The sequence below is a fragment of the Trichosurus vulpecula genome, chromosome 9 (assembly GCF_011100635.1).
Source record: "Trichosurus vulpecula isolate mTriVul1 chromosome 9, mTriVul1.pri, whole genome shotgun sequence".
Lineage (NCBI taxonomy): Eukaryota > Metazoa > Chordata > Mammalia > Diprotodontia > Phalangeridae > Trichosurus > Trichosurus vulpecula.
In genome coordinates, this window is record NC_050581.1 from 86,687,089 (window position 1) to 86,703,260 (window position 16,172).

General features: G+C 39.5%; 1 protein-coding gene across 1 annotated transcript in view; it reads right to left on the minus strand.

Annotated features, from left to right (window-relative positions):
- The window catches only part of GLDC (glycine decarboxylase), a 105,487-nt gene that overhangs the window by 39,539 nt on the left and 49,776 nt on the right, over positions 1-16,172 (minus strand). Inside the window, exons 9-15 of the mRNA XM_036737710.1 lie at positions 15,948-16,053; positions 11,831-11,970; positions 10,034-10,114; positions 7,805-7,902; positions 6,841-6,925; positions 6,646-6,687; positions 6,064-6,206 (exon numbers count right to left, since the gene is read on the minus strand). Coding sequence (XP_036593605.1) covers positions 6,064-6,206; positions 6,646-6,687; positions 6,841-6,925; positions 7,805-7,902; positions 10,034-10,114; positions 11,831-11,970; positions 15,948-16,053 — 695 coding nt within the window. The remainder of the gene's footprint in view (positions 1-6,063; positions 6,207-6,645; positions 6,688-6,840; positions 6,926-7,804; positions 7,903-10,033; positions 10,115-11,830; positions 11,971-15,947; positions 16,054-16,172) is intronic.

Sequence of the window (16,172 nt, forward strand, 5' to 3'; positions counted from 1 at the left end):
GCCATCCAAGAAGGTATGGTCCATAAAGACTCAAATGGGAACCCTGGATGCCTTTGGCCTTATAAGCTCATAAACTCAGCAATGTTTCAACTTCTGAGGTGGAAGGCATGAATGATACCAATTTCAAATGAAATGTGAGACTCTTCATGTACTGAAGAGTCTGTTGGAGGGACTACTAGCTCCACCTACAGGTAGATAAAAGAGAAAAAATATCACAAATAGGAATATGTTCAGAGAAAATAACAGGTATGTGGAGGGAATAGAAAATAGATGAATAACTTAGAATAAAATGGCCAACTTTTTCCTTCAGACTATGCTTTCTTCAAACACATTTACTCTAAAGTACAAACTTCTTTGACATTTAAGGCATGAAATGGAATGCTAGACTAAGAGTAAGGAAGGTTTGGGTTCAAATTCCACTTTCTGGCTTACTGGAGACTCACCCTGGGTGAGCCTTAGTTTTTTCATCTATAAAATGAAGGTAACAATTATATGACCTACCTTAAAAGGATTGTCATGAGACTCCAATGAGAATGTAAGGGAAGCTCTTTGCTTTAAAACCTTACATAGTGAGCTATTATTGTATTGCTATTAAAACACCAAAAATATGAAGCAAACTGGCTTATAATAATAAGTGTATAAGTGTAAAGTTTACTAGATTTGAAATCAGAACTCTTGAGTTTGAATCTTACAGGGAACAAGGACATGTCCTCAGATAAGGTTTTCTCTCCTTCAAATTACCATATTTTATACATATTTAGATATAAATATATATAATAGAAATATACATATGCATGTACATTGTATGTAATATATACATAATATATATATCATATGGTTTTTTACTACATTTGTATTACAAATATATATAAATCTTGCTATATATAATCTTACAAATCTTATATATGTATATATATATATATGTATGTATATATAGTTATGTATGTGGCTTTCTGTGTTGTATTCCCAGAAGAACCATTTTTTTTGTTTCTGCAATCCTAGTACCTAGCACATATAAAGTAAGTACCGAACAAAGGCTTATTGGGTTGAATTCTACCTATAAAATGAGGGTGTTGGGCTAGAGGAAGCTTCAGAATTTATGAACCTCTGTATACCTAAATTTCCCATAATTATCTGACAGAACTATAGTCAAACTCTAATTAGATCTTTTCATGGTATTCTTGGAAGCCAGAACCCAGGACTGGTTCTAGACTTTGATATGCAGGCATTTGGTATCATTCCACCCCCCGCCTCCATTTCTGACACTAATATTTATTGGCATTGCCCTCCTCTTTCTTTACCCTGATTACCAACCCCCTTCACAATCCTCACATTCTATAGTAAGATAGTAACTGTGAATTGAGACAATTTTGCATCTTATCCCTGGTTGGAGCCTTTGCTGACAGATACATTTTATTCAACATAAGACAGGCAGAGGCTGCATGGCCATCTGTTAGGGCTGTTTTTTGGAGTTGGACTAGATGGCCTTTAAGGTCTGTTTCATCTCAGACTGTTTGGTTCTGATTCTGTGATTCTTTCAAACATCTCAGTTTGTAATTTTCTTGGAAAAAAACAAAAACAAACACCTCCATCAAACACCCTCTTCAGTATGAGTCACTCACAGAAGGTGTTTATTGCTGTCTTCTCTTCTGCCACAAATATTATCCCTTAATTATATCACAGATTTCTAAAGTGGATGAGTCTGCTTCCACACCATTCAACATAGGATAGACCGTTTAGGAGGAATGGCAATAAGAATGAGCAGACTGTTTTGGGCAAGTGGGACAGGATGAAAAACAGAATGTTAATTCAACATTCTTAGACAACTCTTTCCACGTAGCTAGCAGTGACTACATGTGATTTCTAGACTCAAGTTCCAGGTGTCTGGGTTGGCAGAAAGAAATGTTTCCTAAGCTTTCTTTTTCTTGGGTTTTTCAACCCTCAGGTACAGTCGGTCAGATGGAAATGGAAAGTCTAGAAGCTGGCTTCATTTTGATGCTACATTTTAATACCTATTTTACCCGTTGTGGGTTCAAGATATATCATCATATTTCAGTTTGGCAATACACACAAACACACACACACACACACACACACACACACACATCAGCATATAGTTGTTAAAGAATATGGTATTTGAGAAAGGAATTTCTGGAACGTGACTTTAAAATTTAGGAATGATGGGCTCCTGCCCAGGAATTGAGCAAAACTAATAAAGGCTGTTAAAAAAATTGGATGCTTGTATACCACTTCTAGGCATTTCCCTAAAGAGATAAAAGAAGAAAAAGGCCCATTTACCTGTGTGTGTATCTGTGTGTGTGTCTGAGTGTGTGTGCATGTAGTAGTGGCAAAAATCCGAAAACTATCAAAGTATCCATCAATTGGAGAATGGCTAAACAAATGATATATAAATATAATAGAATGCTACTATTGTGCTACAAGAAATAATGGAACAGTTTCAGAGAAACCTTAAGACTTATATGAACTGATGCAGAATGAAGCAAGCAGAACCAGGAGAACAATTTGTATGATAACAAGAAGAAATTCTACTCTGGATCTCATTCTTACCACCAGATAGGATCTGGTTATGATGGTGGAAATGATGATACCTGCAAGGGAAGTAACTACTCCATTTCAGAGTTTGTGATAGAAGTGAGAGAAGTTGAACATAATCTCATGTGCACCTAGATTTAGGGAGAGCAAAATCCAAGGGTTCTGAAAAAAGGAAAAGTAGGAGTCCATGGACTAAAATTCTTCAGGGGAATTTCAGCCAGGATGAATAAGATCTTAAGAATAAGACTCCAAAAAAACAAACAAACCCTCCCCCTCCCCCAAAGAAAAAGAAAGAGAAACAATTCTGATGAGCAGAAAAGAAAGGGGAGTTGTCAAAGTGAGTCCAGTGGTATGCTGGAGCCACCTTGTACTAATTTGTGAGAGCTGAGAGCACACTACCAAAAGTGACTGATGCACAAGGAAGTTCCCAGCCAATTCAAATTTTAAAGACACGTATATAAGATAGTTGCAAGGATAGTTTAAGTATAAAATGGTCCTCAAAAATAATGCCAGGAAGAATAAGACTCAAAATGAGCTGAGGCTGGTGAGAAAAGCTAAGGACCATAAAATGGGGGTTGGGGGAGAAGTTAGCTGTATTTCCTCGGGGAAGGGACAAAGAATGAATAAGAATGCAGCTGGGTTGAAATGATGCTAATGGATGGCAGAAGAAACACCATTTTTCCAGACACCCAATTTTATAACCTTGGAAAGATCCTTGACTCTTTTCTCTCCCTTACCTATCCTATCCAAGCAGTTGCCAACTCTTGTCGATTCTTCCTCTGGGACATCTCTATATTTGTCTCATATTCACTCACACAACCATTTACCTTAGTTTGGATGTTAATTGCCTCTCACATGGCCTACTAGGATAGCATCCTAATTGATGTCTACTCACTTCAAGTCTCTCCACTTTCCAGTCTATCTTCCACCCAGCTGACAAAATAATCTTACTCCACAGGTCTAACATCTTTTGCTCAAAAAGCTTACATGGCTCCACCTTGCCCAAAGGATAAAATTAAAAGTCCTTGGACAGGCATTTAAGTTGCCTTTGCAAAGTACTTCTATATTTCTAGCCTTATTTCATTCTCTATTTCTCCATTAGTTTGCATCAAACTACACTATTTAATGTTCTCTCAGCTCAAAACTCCATGCCTTCTTTCTTACCTGGGCCTTTCAGAATCTTTGACTGCTTTCAAGGCTGAGCTCAGGTGCAACCTTCTCTGTAAAGACCTTGCTGATACCCCAGATAACAATGCTCAGTTTTCCTTATATTTTTATTTCTGCATGTGTTTATTCCCTTTATTAGAGTGATTGTTGATTTTGGTCCTTGTATTTCTGCTGCCCAGGATCTCATGGTACACATAGTAGTAGACTTTTGATAAATGTTTGTTGAATGATGGCCCTATTACTCACTAGCTGTATAACCTTGGCCAAGTCACTTAACTTCTATGGATCTCAGTTTCTGCTTACAATAAGGGAGTTGATCTCTAAGGATTCTTCCAGCTCAACCCTCTAATCCTGTGACCATCCCGTTCCCCACTCTTACATCCTACTGCAAAATGTCACCCAACCAAGCTACACCACCTCTATGTGAGACAGAGACAAATAACCACATTTTCGCCCCCCAATCATAATGATGAGGACATTCAGATAAATAGAAATCAGCTTCCAGTTCATTCACCAATGGCCAAAAAGGGTGTACAGATCTCCTGATCATTAGGCTGCCCTATATCTGGCAGGAAGTAGGAATGTTACCAGCTCCACGAAAGAGTAAAATGTCATTGACCACAAACAAGCAGGTCAGAAGCCAATGGCTACATTGCAATCTCGTTTCAATAGGGCACTGAAGATGTGTCCATATTTAACCACTAGAGGGCAAAGTCTCTTCATTTTTAATATACACTAAAACAAGAGAAGTTTTTAAAGATCATCGATGATTTGAAGACAAGGGCCCTGAAGTGGTGTGAAACCCAGCTTTGACACTTGTCATATTTATGAAGTGTCCTTCTCTATAAAACAGATCATAATACCTGTAATCACTAGCTCCCCAGGCTGTGGTAAGAAAAGCAGTTTATAAACCTTACAGCCCAGAAGAAATGTGAACTAATATAATTATCATAAATTCTGGCTGGGCAGTTTTGGTGGAGTTGGGAACTGATCCAAGGATTCTGAAAAAACATTTGAGTTGTGCCCTAAGGGCTATAAAACTACATACCCTTTGACCCAGCAATACCATTCCTAAAGAGGTAAAGAAAAAGGAAAAGGACTCACATATGCAAAAATACTTATAGCAGCTTTTTTTTGTGGTGGAAAAGAATTGAAAATTGAGGGAATGCTCATTAACTGGGGAATGGCAGAACAAGTTGTGGTATATGATTGTGATGGAATACTATTATACTATAAGAAATAACAAAGGGGATGGTTTCAGAAAAACCTTTGAAGACTTATATGAACTGATGCAAAATGAAGTGAACAGAACCAGGAGAACATTGTACACAGGGAGAGCAATATTATAATGATAATCAACTGTTTTCAGTTACTTAGCTACTTTTATCAATACAACGATACATTACAATTTGAAAGGGCTCAATGAAAAAATACTATCCACCTCCAAGGAGAGAACTGATGAATTCTGAATGCAGATTGAATCTTATTTCTCTCACTTTATTTTTCTTGGTTTTTTAAAAACATTTTTGCATGACTTCACATGTATAATGAGTATCATATTGCTTACCTTTTCAAGGAATTAGGGAGGGGGAGAACAAATGTAAAAAAAATTAAAAACAAGGAATATGGGAACATTGTATCACCTATAACTTGGCAAAAGCCAAAATACAGAAGCCATCAGTTGTAGGAGACAGGTAGATGATATAGGCTCCAGGACTGATGTTCACCAATGTACTACCCATGTGAGGAAAAACAGAACACAAAGTCATTTTTCTTGTGCTTTCCATCTGCATCTTGGGTTTCACTGGACCATTCACTGGACCCAAGTTAGCTTTACATAAGGAAACTGATCCACCTCCTTAGAGCAGGGCTAGTTACCCAGCTAGTAAGTCTCAGAGGTAGAATAAAAACTCAAGTCTTCTTGCATCCAGATGAAGTCTTCTGTCCACTACAACACACTTGGCCCTCTATAAAGATCAAAGGACCACAAACTTAGAAATAGAAGAGAGCTTAGCCATTATCCAATTCAAATACTGGTCCCTTCCTCTAACAACCTCTCCCTACAATTCATTTTACAGATGACAAAACTGAGGTCCAGTGGTTCTGGACGAGGATGGGAGGAAGAAGATGGATCTGTGCTTTCACTGGTATCAGGAATTCCCTCTATTACTGCAGGTTAGCACCTTTTCTGTGATTTATTGTCATAGAGAGTTGACAGAGGGGTTTAATGATATAATTGCTAGCTGTTCTTATTGTTGACCCACTAGGCACAAATAAGTGACAGTCTCCCAAATTGGATTCTTATTCTCAAGTCACATCACTGACATGAGGGATGTCAGTTACCTGTTAGGTTGGAAGGAAACTTTGTCATAGCCTGTAATTTCACACAAATCCTTCTCCAGCTCTCGGAAAAGTTGCTGATAACCTTGAGCTTGGTCTAGAGGCACAAAGGGATGGATGTTGGCAAATTCTTTCCATGTGATTGGCTGAAGAGGAGGAGGGGAGAAAACACACATAAGTTATGGTTCTGTTTAAGGCCTATACACATTATAAAAAAAGAATGTTGAAAACTATCTTTACATGTAATTGGAAAAGATAAAACATTACTTTAAAAAACACTGATTCCCATATCATTGTAAAGCAGGGTTTTTTCACCTTCACTATGTTCTGGACCCCTTGGGCAGGCTGGTGTAACTTGTGGACTCCTCAGAATAAAATATATAGGATTACAAAAGAAACCTATTATGTTAAAATATAGTTATCAGAATATTTTAAAAACCAAGTTCATGGGCCCCAAGTTGGAAACCCTGAAGTAAAGGATGCGTAAGCAGCTATGATGCAGAGGATAGGCAACTATGGGCTTAGGATACACTGGAATGCAAGATGCTCCAATAAGTAAACATTTAATGAAATTGATGTACTTACTGTAAGTTCAGATGAACTGTTGAGCTTCATCGTACAAGATCCCTTTAAGAAACAACCCCCCCAGAAAAAAGCATCATATTATTATTGTATTTAATTCCTTCCATCCACCCTCAATCCCACCTAGAGTGTCTACCTCCATACTCTAGCAAGAGACTGAGGACGAGACAAGAAAACAACAGAGAAAGTCATAGCTACCAGAGGAATCATGCTGTGGACGAGAGAAATATCTTTGTTCTCCAGTTTCTTCATGTAGCGGACAATATTAGTTTCCGAATGGTAGCTGTGATAGAACACAGAATCCACGTTCAGAACCAAATGGGTCAGCCTACATACAACTTTCTAAAAGATGCTAAGATGTAACAACTACCCCCAAAGGGTATCAAATCAGGCATCAGACAACACAACAGGAAGGCTGCATGACAGAATGGACAAGGTGCTGAACTTGGACATAGGAGATAAGAGCCTAAATCACAGCTTCAGTATATACCACCTGAGTTAACAACTGAGAAATCACAGAGTTTCTTCATTTGTGCAGTGAGGGAAATAATATTTATACTCAGAAAGATATAATGAGGATGCTTGGTAAACCTACAACATGTTATTGCTCCAGGACAGGGGTTCCTAATCTTTGTGTGTCTTGGACCCTTTGGCAGTCTGGTGAAGCCTATGGACCTCATTTCAGAATCGTGTTTGAAATGTGTAAAAAGTACATTGGATTAGCGGGGAATATTGAAATACACTTCTCAAAACATTTTTAAAATGAAGTCATGGGCTCCAGGTTAAGAACTCAACTCTAGGAGAAAGGGACAGGATAACTCCTAAGAGATTCTTGGCCTGAGAGGTTTGGAATAGACTGTTAATGGTTATCAGCATAATAAGAAGGCAAAAATCATGACATCTGGGAGCTGGGAAAGAAGAATGGTTAAGGGAATGTGAAGTTAAAAGCTTACCAAATTTCTGAAGCTAATACCCTATCTTAAAACGTACTTCTAGGATTTATTAAACTGTGACCCCTATATTTGTTAAGCAAAGAAACACTGCTGAAAAAAGAGGAATATACTTTTAAAGGTTGTGAATCAATCAGTTGCCATCAAAAGGAGCCTCAAATTCAAACTGCTTGCACAATGCAAAATGCAGATATCAAGGGAGCTATATTAACCTGTTGAACACTTGATGTGTCAGGAATGGGCTGGTTCTTTTAAATGGGGTCCCTAGGATACCCTTCTTCTCTTCTCCCATGCTCTCAGCAACCAGCTCCTATACCAATAGAAAGCAGAAAAATTGTTGTGGATTAGATAAGAGAAGAAAAATGAACATCTTTCATAGAGCTATCTGGTTGTGATGACGTGTAAAAGTTGAGTTTCTAGGACATCTAGTGTTTTTAATTCAACATTATTTTAACAATAATGGTGGACAACACATCTATCATCACTTTTTTGACTTCCAAGGAAATAAGCAGCTATGTATGATGTGGCAATGGTCATTTGGATTGTGAGAACTTTCTATAAAAACTTTCTATAAAACATGGACTTCAAGGACTGAGCAGCAACAACAATGGGGAGACAGCATCCCCAGCCATGCCCAGGACTTAAGCAAAAATTTGTGGCACAAGGGCAATATACAAAAGAAGAAATCAAAGGGGTCTGAAAGGAGGGCTGAGATGTAGCCCCAAAAGGCCCTCGGATCCCTACACAGGCATCTCAGAAATGAAGGCTTGGGCTGAAACTATCAATCATACTCAGCTTTTCAAGGACTGAGGGAAATTCCAAAAACGAGTCTGCTCTTTCCCCAGGTTCCACTCCCTGAGCCTGTCCAGTTACAGACACTGATATACTCTGCTCACCTATCTTATATAAAAATGTACTATCCTTATTTTTGCCTCATACATAAGGTGGCTGAAAGCCAAACCTCTGCCTGAATGAGAGAAATTTTCCTAACTGTAGGTGCTGAGTTACTAAAATTAAATTTTTAAGTTATTAATAATTCTTTTTCTGATATTAACTTGGGCTTTGCTCACCTAGAGATGGGGAGGCACTGTGCCAAGATTCAGGCTTTTTTGCGCTGCTGTTTTCAGAGTTAGTTCTGGGGTGGCTGAGAGCCAGTTTTTGGCATGTCCAAGGTGGTGTGATCCAGGGAGAGGTAAAGCTCTGTTCTTTACCTAGAAAGGGTCCCTGTTCCCCCTTAATCACAAGTGATAGCACTCCACTTGGCCTTGGAACTTCAACCAGGACCCCTGTTCCTTTGTGATTGACCACAAGCACTCCTCTCCACCTGGAACTGTGACCCAGAGCTGTATACGGGCGGTAGAATTGCCAGTCAGCACCAGCTATAGCCAGTGTCAACAAAAAATCCTCTGTAATCTTTCTCTTTCTTGTCCAGCCTCCACCATCACCACCAGCACCCCTACTGTCTCTGGGCTGAGAGCTCCAAAAAGCTGCTGCTGCTGCCACTATCACAGTCACCTCCAAGACCCACAGCTGGTACTGCTGCCTCTCTCCAGGCTCCCACCTGACATCTCCTGCCAACCTCCTATGTTGTCTTAAGCTGGAAAAAATGTCTCACTCTGACTCTCTATTGGCTCTTCTACTCCAAAATTTGATTTAAGGAGTTATTTTAAAGTTGTTAGGAGGGGAATGTTGGGAGAGTTCAGCTGAGTTGCTGCCCATACTCTGCCATCTTGACTCTGCCCCCAATCCATTCTATTTTTGGACAAATCTATTTATAAGGTCCTTTCTTACATCAGGTAGAAATCTGACTACCTGTAACTTTTGCCCATTATGTCTGGTTTTGCCCTCTGGAGCCAGAGAGAATATATCTAATCTCTCTTCTACAATACCCTTTCAAATACTTTTTGATCATTGTTCCCCATCCTCCATCCCCAAATTATCTCTTTCCTAGGTTAAACATCCTAATTCCTTCAACAGATGTTTGTATGGTGTGGCCTTTAGCCTCTTTACTTTCCTTGGGATGTACTGTAGTTTGTCAGTGTCTTCCCTAAAATGGTGCCCTCAGAACTGGACACGCAGTACATATGTGATCACACCCTCATCACCTCTCTGCAGAGTGCTGCATGAGGACTCGCACCTTCCTCATACTGAACATCATGTCCCTCTTGAAAGAGGCAAAGCACCTGCTTCTGACCAAATATTTTCAGTGCCTTCAATCATTTTAAGATGTACATCTTGCTCTGGTTTCTTACATTTAGACCATCAAGTGACCGCTTATAAAGAGTCATAGCCTTGTAAGAATTCTCCCAACAGAGACTCATCAGCTTAATTATTTTCTTAAGATGTGGCTACATCTTTGTTGTTCACATGCTCTGCTACCACCCACACTAGCCTGGTCCCAAAGGTGAATTTTTAGGTATTCAAATTTCAATCTGACTTACCGCAGAGGACTCACAGCCAAAAATCCACAACAAGTCATCCAGATCTTTTTCTGTGACTGTTTCATCAAGGGAAATGCCAAACTATAACCCCAAACAAACAAAAAAAAAAGGAATCATTAACTTGGTATTCCAGGACCACTAGAGAAAGGCCAAATGAATCAAAAATTGCTGTACAACATCCTCATTAGCCTAATGGAACACAGCTAATTATGAAGTCATCAAAAGTTTAAAGGATCCTTAGATGTCCTCTAGTCATGTTGAATGTTCTCATTCTAACAATTAGGAAATTCAAGTCCAGAGAAGTTAAGTGACCTGTTTAAAGTCACACAATTGCCAACTAGAAGAGATCATCCCACTCCAAATTCATTGTTCCTTTCATTATGACACAATTGCATCACTTATTCTAATCTACTTGGCCTTGGCAGGTAGAAATCTGCCTGCTCATGTCAGCATGAGAAAAGGGGCACCAAAAGATATTAGAGGGATGCTGCCCCCACAGCTTCACTTCCTCTGGCATGCCCAGATCCCTGAGCCATTCTACACTTTGATAATAGCAGCAGACAAATGACCGAGTATTATATTCTGACTGTTCCCCACCCCCATGGCCTTCAATGAGAGTGATGGCCAGAAGTGGAAGTCTGGATGCATTCTGATCAAAAATCAGCACTCAACTATGATGTTGGAAGTAGGATAGGGCTTTTCTCTTATTCTTCTCCCACAGGTGACTTGCCTAAATTCAGTTAACAAATTGAAAAGTCAGAATTAGAACTCAGATTTCTAGGAGAGAAATGCAGCCTTGAAGGAGAGTGGTAAGGATGAGAATGGTAAAACAGAATGAACCTCCATCTCTGATTGTGAAAAGGGACTAAGAAGGCAATTATACTATTACTACTACTACTACAATTACTAGTACTACCACTACTACTATCTACTGCTACAAAATAACAACTAACTTTTACATAGTACTTTAAGGTTTTTGCAAAGTGCTTTTCCTCTGTTATCTCATTTGATCCTCACAACAACCCTGTGAGGGCAGCTAAGTAGTGCAGCGGATAGAGTGCCAGGCTTGGAGTCAGGAAGACTCATCTTCCTGAGTTCAAATCTGGCCTCAGACACTTACTAGCCTCAGTTTCCTCATCTATAAAATGGGCTGGAGAAGGAAATGGCAAACCACTCTAGTATCTCTGCCAAGAAAACCCCAAATGGGATAATGAAGAGTCAAACATGACTGAAAAATGACCGAACAACAATTATTATCTTCATTCTATAGAATGAGGTACCCGAGGTGGAAGAGGTTAAGTAACTTACTTAGGATCACACAGCCACAAAAGAATAGAAAGTGGATCTCAAAAGCTTTGATTCAAGGACCACCTGTGTAACCCTGGACAAGTCAGTGGTCTAGGCAATCATCAAAGACTATAAATTGCAGGGAAAGGCCCAAGTTGCATGGGGGAGTTTCCTCACCTGAAGTTCCCTATCCCAAAGAAATCCCTATCCTCAGGAAAGTGGCAGAAGTCACTATCCAGAAATTGCCATAAAGGACAACATAAAACCCTAAGAACCAAGAACCAAGCGTCATGTGGAAGACATATGCCTCTATTCTCCATCTCTGAAAACAAAATTCTTCAATAGAGAGAGGAGATACTTAGCTTGTGGCCAAATGAAGACACACGTACCTCAGTGGGAAGAAAGGAGGCATCTCCAAAACATGCAGTTGCACTTGCTAAAAGACTCAGAGAAGTGGACTCCAAGTGACAAAGAGGTTGTAGAAAGACCAAGGAATTGAATTCCGCTTACCGAGCCGTCTCTGAAGAGCCGGAAGTTGATCTGCCTCTGAGCTGCTCTGTCCAAAACCTCATTCAGGGAGCAGCCACACTGGATCTTCAAGGTATCAAAGAACAAATCGTGTTGTAGCTTGTGACCAGCTCGCTTAAGACCTAGTTGAAAACAAAAACAAAAAACAGGAGAGCTAGTTTTATTATAAACAGAAAACTCCTCCATGGATATCAAAAATAAGTTAACACATATTATATAGTTAAAAAAACTAAAATTATTATATATCATTTCATCTTCACAACAACCTTGGGTGGTAGGTGCCATTATTATTCCCACTTTACACAGGAGGAAACTGAGGCAAATAGGATAAGTGACTTGCCCCAGGGTCACAGAACTAGTAGTAAGCCTGGATTTGAACCCAAATCTTTCTGACTCCAGGCTTGGTGCTCTATCCACTGAGCCATCTCATGGCCCTGATTATCCCATTGCACCATGAGACTGTTTCCTCTTCTCCTTCTTAAGTCTATGTTGTTTTGGGAAGGAAGGAAGGAAGGAAAGGAAGAAAGGATGAAGGAAGGAGAGAATGAAGGAAGGAAGGAGGGAAGGAAGGGATTTATTAAGTGCCTACTTAATGTGCTGAGCACTTTACAAATATTATTTGATCCTCACAACAACCTTTGAGATAAGTACTATAATTATCCCCATTTTACATTTGAGAGAAGTGAGGCAGACACAAGTTAAGTGACTCACTGAGGGTCACAGAGCTAATAAAATTCTCAGATCACATTTAAACCCTCGCTAACCACTACACCACCTAGCTGCCTCTAGATGAAATTTTGGGAAAGATACTGCAATATGCAAGGGCATATAAATGTATCACCTTGGGGATGCTCTACCAATGCAATCCGTACCTTAATTAATAATCTTTGAGTTCTCACCTTGAAACATCTCTCAGCCATGTTGGCCCCCTTCTCCCATTGCCAAATTCTTTCCAGGAATTTGGAAAGACCCAGACTGGACACCCTTCATTGCCCTCCCAGCTGTGTTTGTGACTCTTTACTCCCCCACCTCTTTCTGCTTCTTTTTCTATGTTGACTTCCCTCATGAGGATGAAATCTCCCTCAGGACAGGCACTTTCTTTTTACTTACATTTATATCCTGAGATCTTAGCACAGGGCCATCATAAGAAACCTGCCTGCCCAAGTTGCTATGGTCAAAAAATTCAAGGTGGCCATCCTTGGGGTAATGAACTTCTTTAAATTTAGCTAGACTGATGCTCAAACAGACTCTTATGCTATCACTCTGTCCATACTCAAAGCCTTTGTAGTTTAATAGAAACAGCCAGACCTTGCATAGACAAGCAGCACAAGCCCCGCTCTGAAGGAGGAGAAGGTGAGGAAGAGGAGGAGGGGAGAGAAGAAGAGAAAGGAAGTGAAGAAAAAGGTGCCAAGGATGAATCTGAAGACAAGGAAGGTGAGAAAGAAGAGGGTGGTGAAGCTGGTGAGGAAGGTGAGGAAGCCAGAGGGTAAAATAGAAATTGAAAGAATCCACAGATTGCCTCCTCAAAAAGAAAACTCCTAGGAATATTGTCGCCAAATTCCAGAGCTCCCAGGTCAAGGAGAAAATACTACAAGCAGCCAGAAAGAAACAATTTGAGTATTCTGGAAAAACAATCAGGATAATACAGGATCTAGCAGCTTCCACATTAAGGGACCAAACGGCTTGGAATACGATATTCCGGAGGTCAATGGAGCTAGGATTAAAACCAAGAATCACCTACCCAGCAAAACTGAGTATCATGCTCCAAGGCAAAATATGGACTTTCAATAAAATAGAGGACTTTCAAGCTTTCTCAGTGAAAAGACCAGAGCTGAATAGAAAATCTGACTTTCAAACACAACAATCAAGAGAAGCATGAAAAGGTGAACAAGAAAGAGAAATCATAAAGGACTTACTAAAGTTGAACTGTTTTGTTTACATTCCTACATGGAAAGATGATGTGTATGATTCATGAGATCTCAGATCACAGTAGCTGAAAGGAATATGCATATATGTGTGTGTGTGTATGTATATATACATGTATATGTGTCTATGTATGTATATGTGTAGGTGTATATATAGATATAGACAGAGGGCACAGGGTGAGTTGACTATGAAGGGATGATATCCAAAAAAATAAAATCAAATTAAGGGATAAGAGAGGAATATATTGAGAGAGGGAGAAAGGGAGAGATAGAATGGGGTAAATTAATTCACATAAAAGTGGCAAGAAAAAGCAGTTCGTTGGAAGGGAAGAGGGGGCAGGTAAGGAGGAATGAGTAAATCTTGCTTTCATCGGATTTGACCTGAGGAGGAAAAACACTGAATTGGGTATCTTACCCCACAGGAAAGAAGGAGGAAGAAGATAAAAAAGGGGGGACGATAGAAGGGAGGGCAGACAGGGGGAGGAGGTAATCAAAAACAAACACTTTTGAAAAGGGACAGGGTCAAGGGAGATAATTCAATAAAGGAGGATAGGGTTAGGAAGGAGCATCACAACATGAGTATTGTGGAAGGGTTTTACGTAATGATACGCATGTGGCCTATGTTGAATTGCTTGCCTTCTTAGGGAGGGTGGGTGGGGAGGGAAGAGGGGAGAGAATTGGGAACTCAAAGTTTTAAAAACAGACATTCAAAAAGAAAAAAAAGTTTCTGCATGCAACTAGGAAATAAGATACACAGGCAATGGGGCATAGAAATTTATCTTGCCCTACAAGGGAAGAAGGGAAAAGGGGATGGGAGGGGAGTGGGGTGACAGAAGGGAGGGCTGACTGGGGAACGGGACAACCAGAATATATGCCATCTTGGAGTAGGCAGGAGGGTAGAAATGCGGAGAAAATTCGTAATTCAAACTCTTGTGAAAATCAATGCTGAAAACTAAATATATTAAATAAATTAAATAAAATTTTAAAAAAAAGATTGTTGTGCTAAATGTCTTCCCCTATACAAGAGTATTTGGTGAGCTTCTTGGTAGCTTCCCTAGCTCCCTGCCAGACTGCATATGGTACATGCTTATGAATTCTGGGTTGATGGCGGTGTGGATGACTCAGACATTGACAATTAAAAAAACCATTAATAAACAAATTCGTCGACATAAATTTGATGAAAACCATAATCAATCTTTGAAAACCTTTAGTGGTTAGAACATAGTGACCCCAAATTATGTGCAATAAATAACAAATATAGGCATTCTGGAATGGTATTATACATATTATAATAAAAAAAATAGGGGGCAATTAGGTGGGGCAGTATATAGAGCACCAGCACTGCATTCAAAAGGACCTGAGTTCAAATACGGCCTCAGACACTTGACACTTACTAGCTATGTAGCCCTGGGCAAATCACTTAACCCTGATAGCCTCACAACCCTCCCCGCGCCAAAAAAAAAAAAAAAACCTGGCATAATCTTTGAGAAACCAAGGTCACCTTCAAGCCATGAGGAAGGATAGGAGGACTTTATGGTGGAGACAGGGAGAGATAAATCTGATATATTATGGTTACTCTTAAAAGAAGGTAGGACCAGCCCTACACCAGTATAATAAAAGGGGTATATAGTACATTTGTAACTTTTTCAACAGTATTCAGCTAATAAAAAAAAAAATTTAACAGAGTAGCAGAAAAAGTGCTAGACCTGGAGACAAGAAGCCCGGATTTAAACCTCAGTTCTGATACTTTAAGATCTTGAGAAAGTTACTTGAACTCTTTGAACCTCAGTTTTGATAGGATTCTGCTTCTGAGCAATTTAAAAACTCACCTCCAGTATAATATAATGGAATTAACTTTGGATTTGGAGTCAGAACTGAATCCCAGCTCCAACATTTATAATCTGTACAACTATGTACAAGGAATAGCAATTCTCTATGAGAGCAATGAAGATAATAATACTTCGATAACCTATTTCACAGGGTTACTGACCCTGTCAACCTTATAATGAATTATTGTGACATTAATGCGATAGCAAAAAGCAAAGGCTTTTTATAGTTGCTGTGGTTGGTGATTAAGCAGCCATGTCTAATGATAGGAATTCTTCTGAAAGGAAGAAATTGATCTACTATATCCTTTCCCAATCCAAGAGATTTACAATAGACAAACTACTCACCTTCTGCTAGAATCAAGGTGGCATTGTGCACCCTCCTGGCAATGTGCTTGAGCCCACTGGAGCCATGGTAGATGGCAAACATGGAAGCCATGTTAGCCAAAAGAGCCTAAAAAGACAAGGACAGTTCAGGAATTGTAGTCCAGGTGTGGCTAAAAGTGGTTAATGTGATGATCACTGGATATTGGAAGTCATCTGAAAACCAGCTGATGTTACAAATTCTATAAT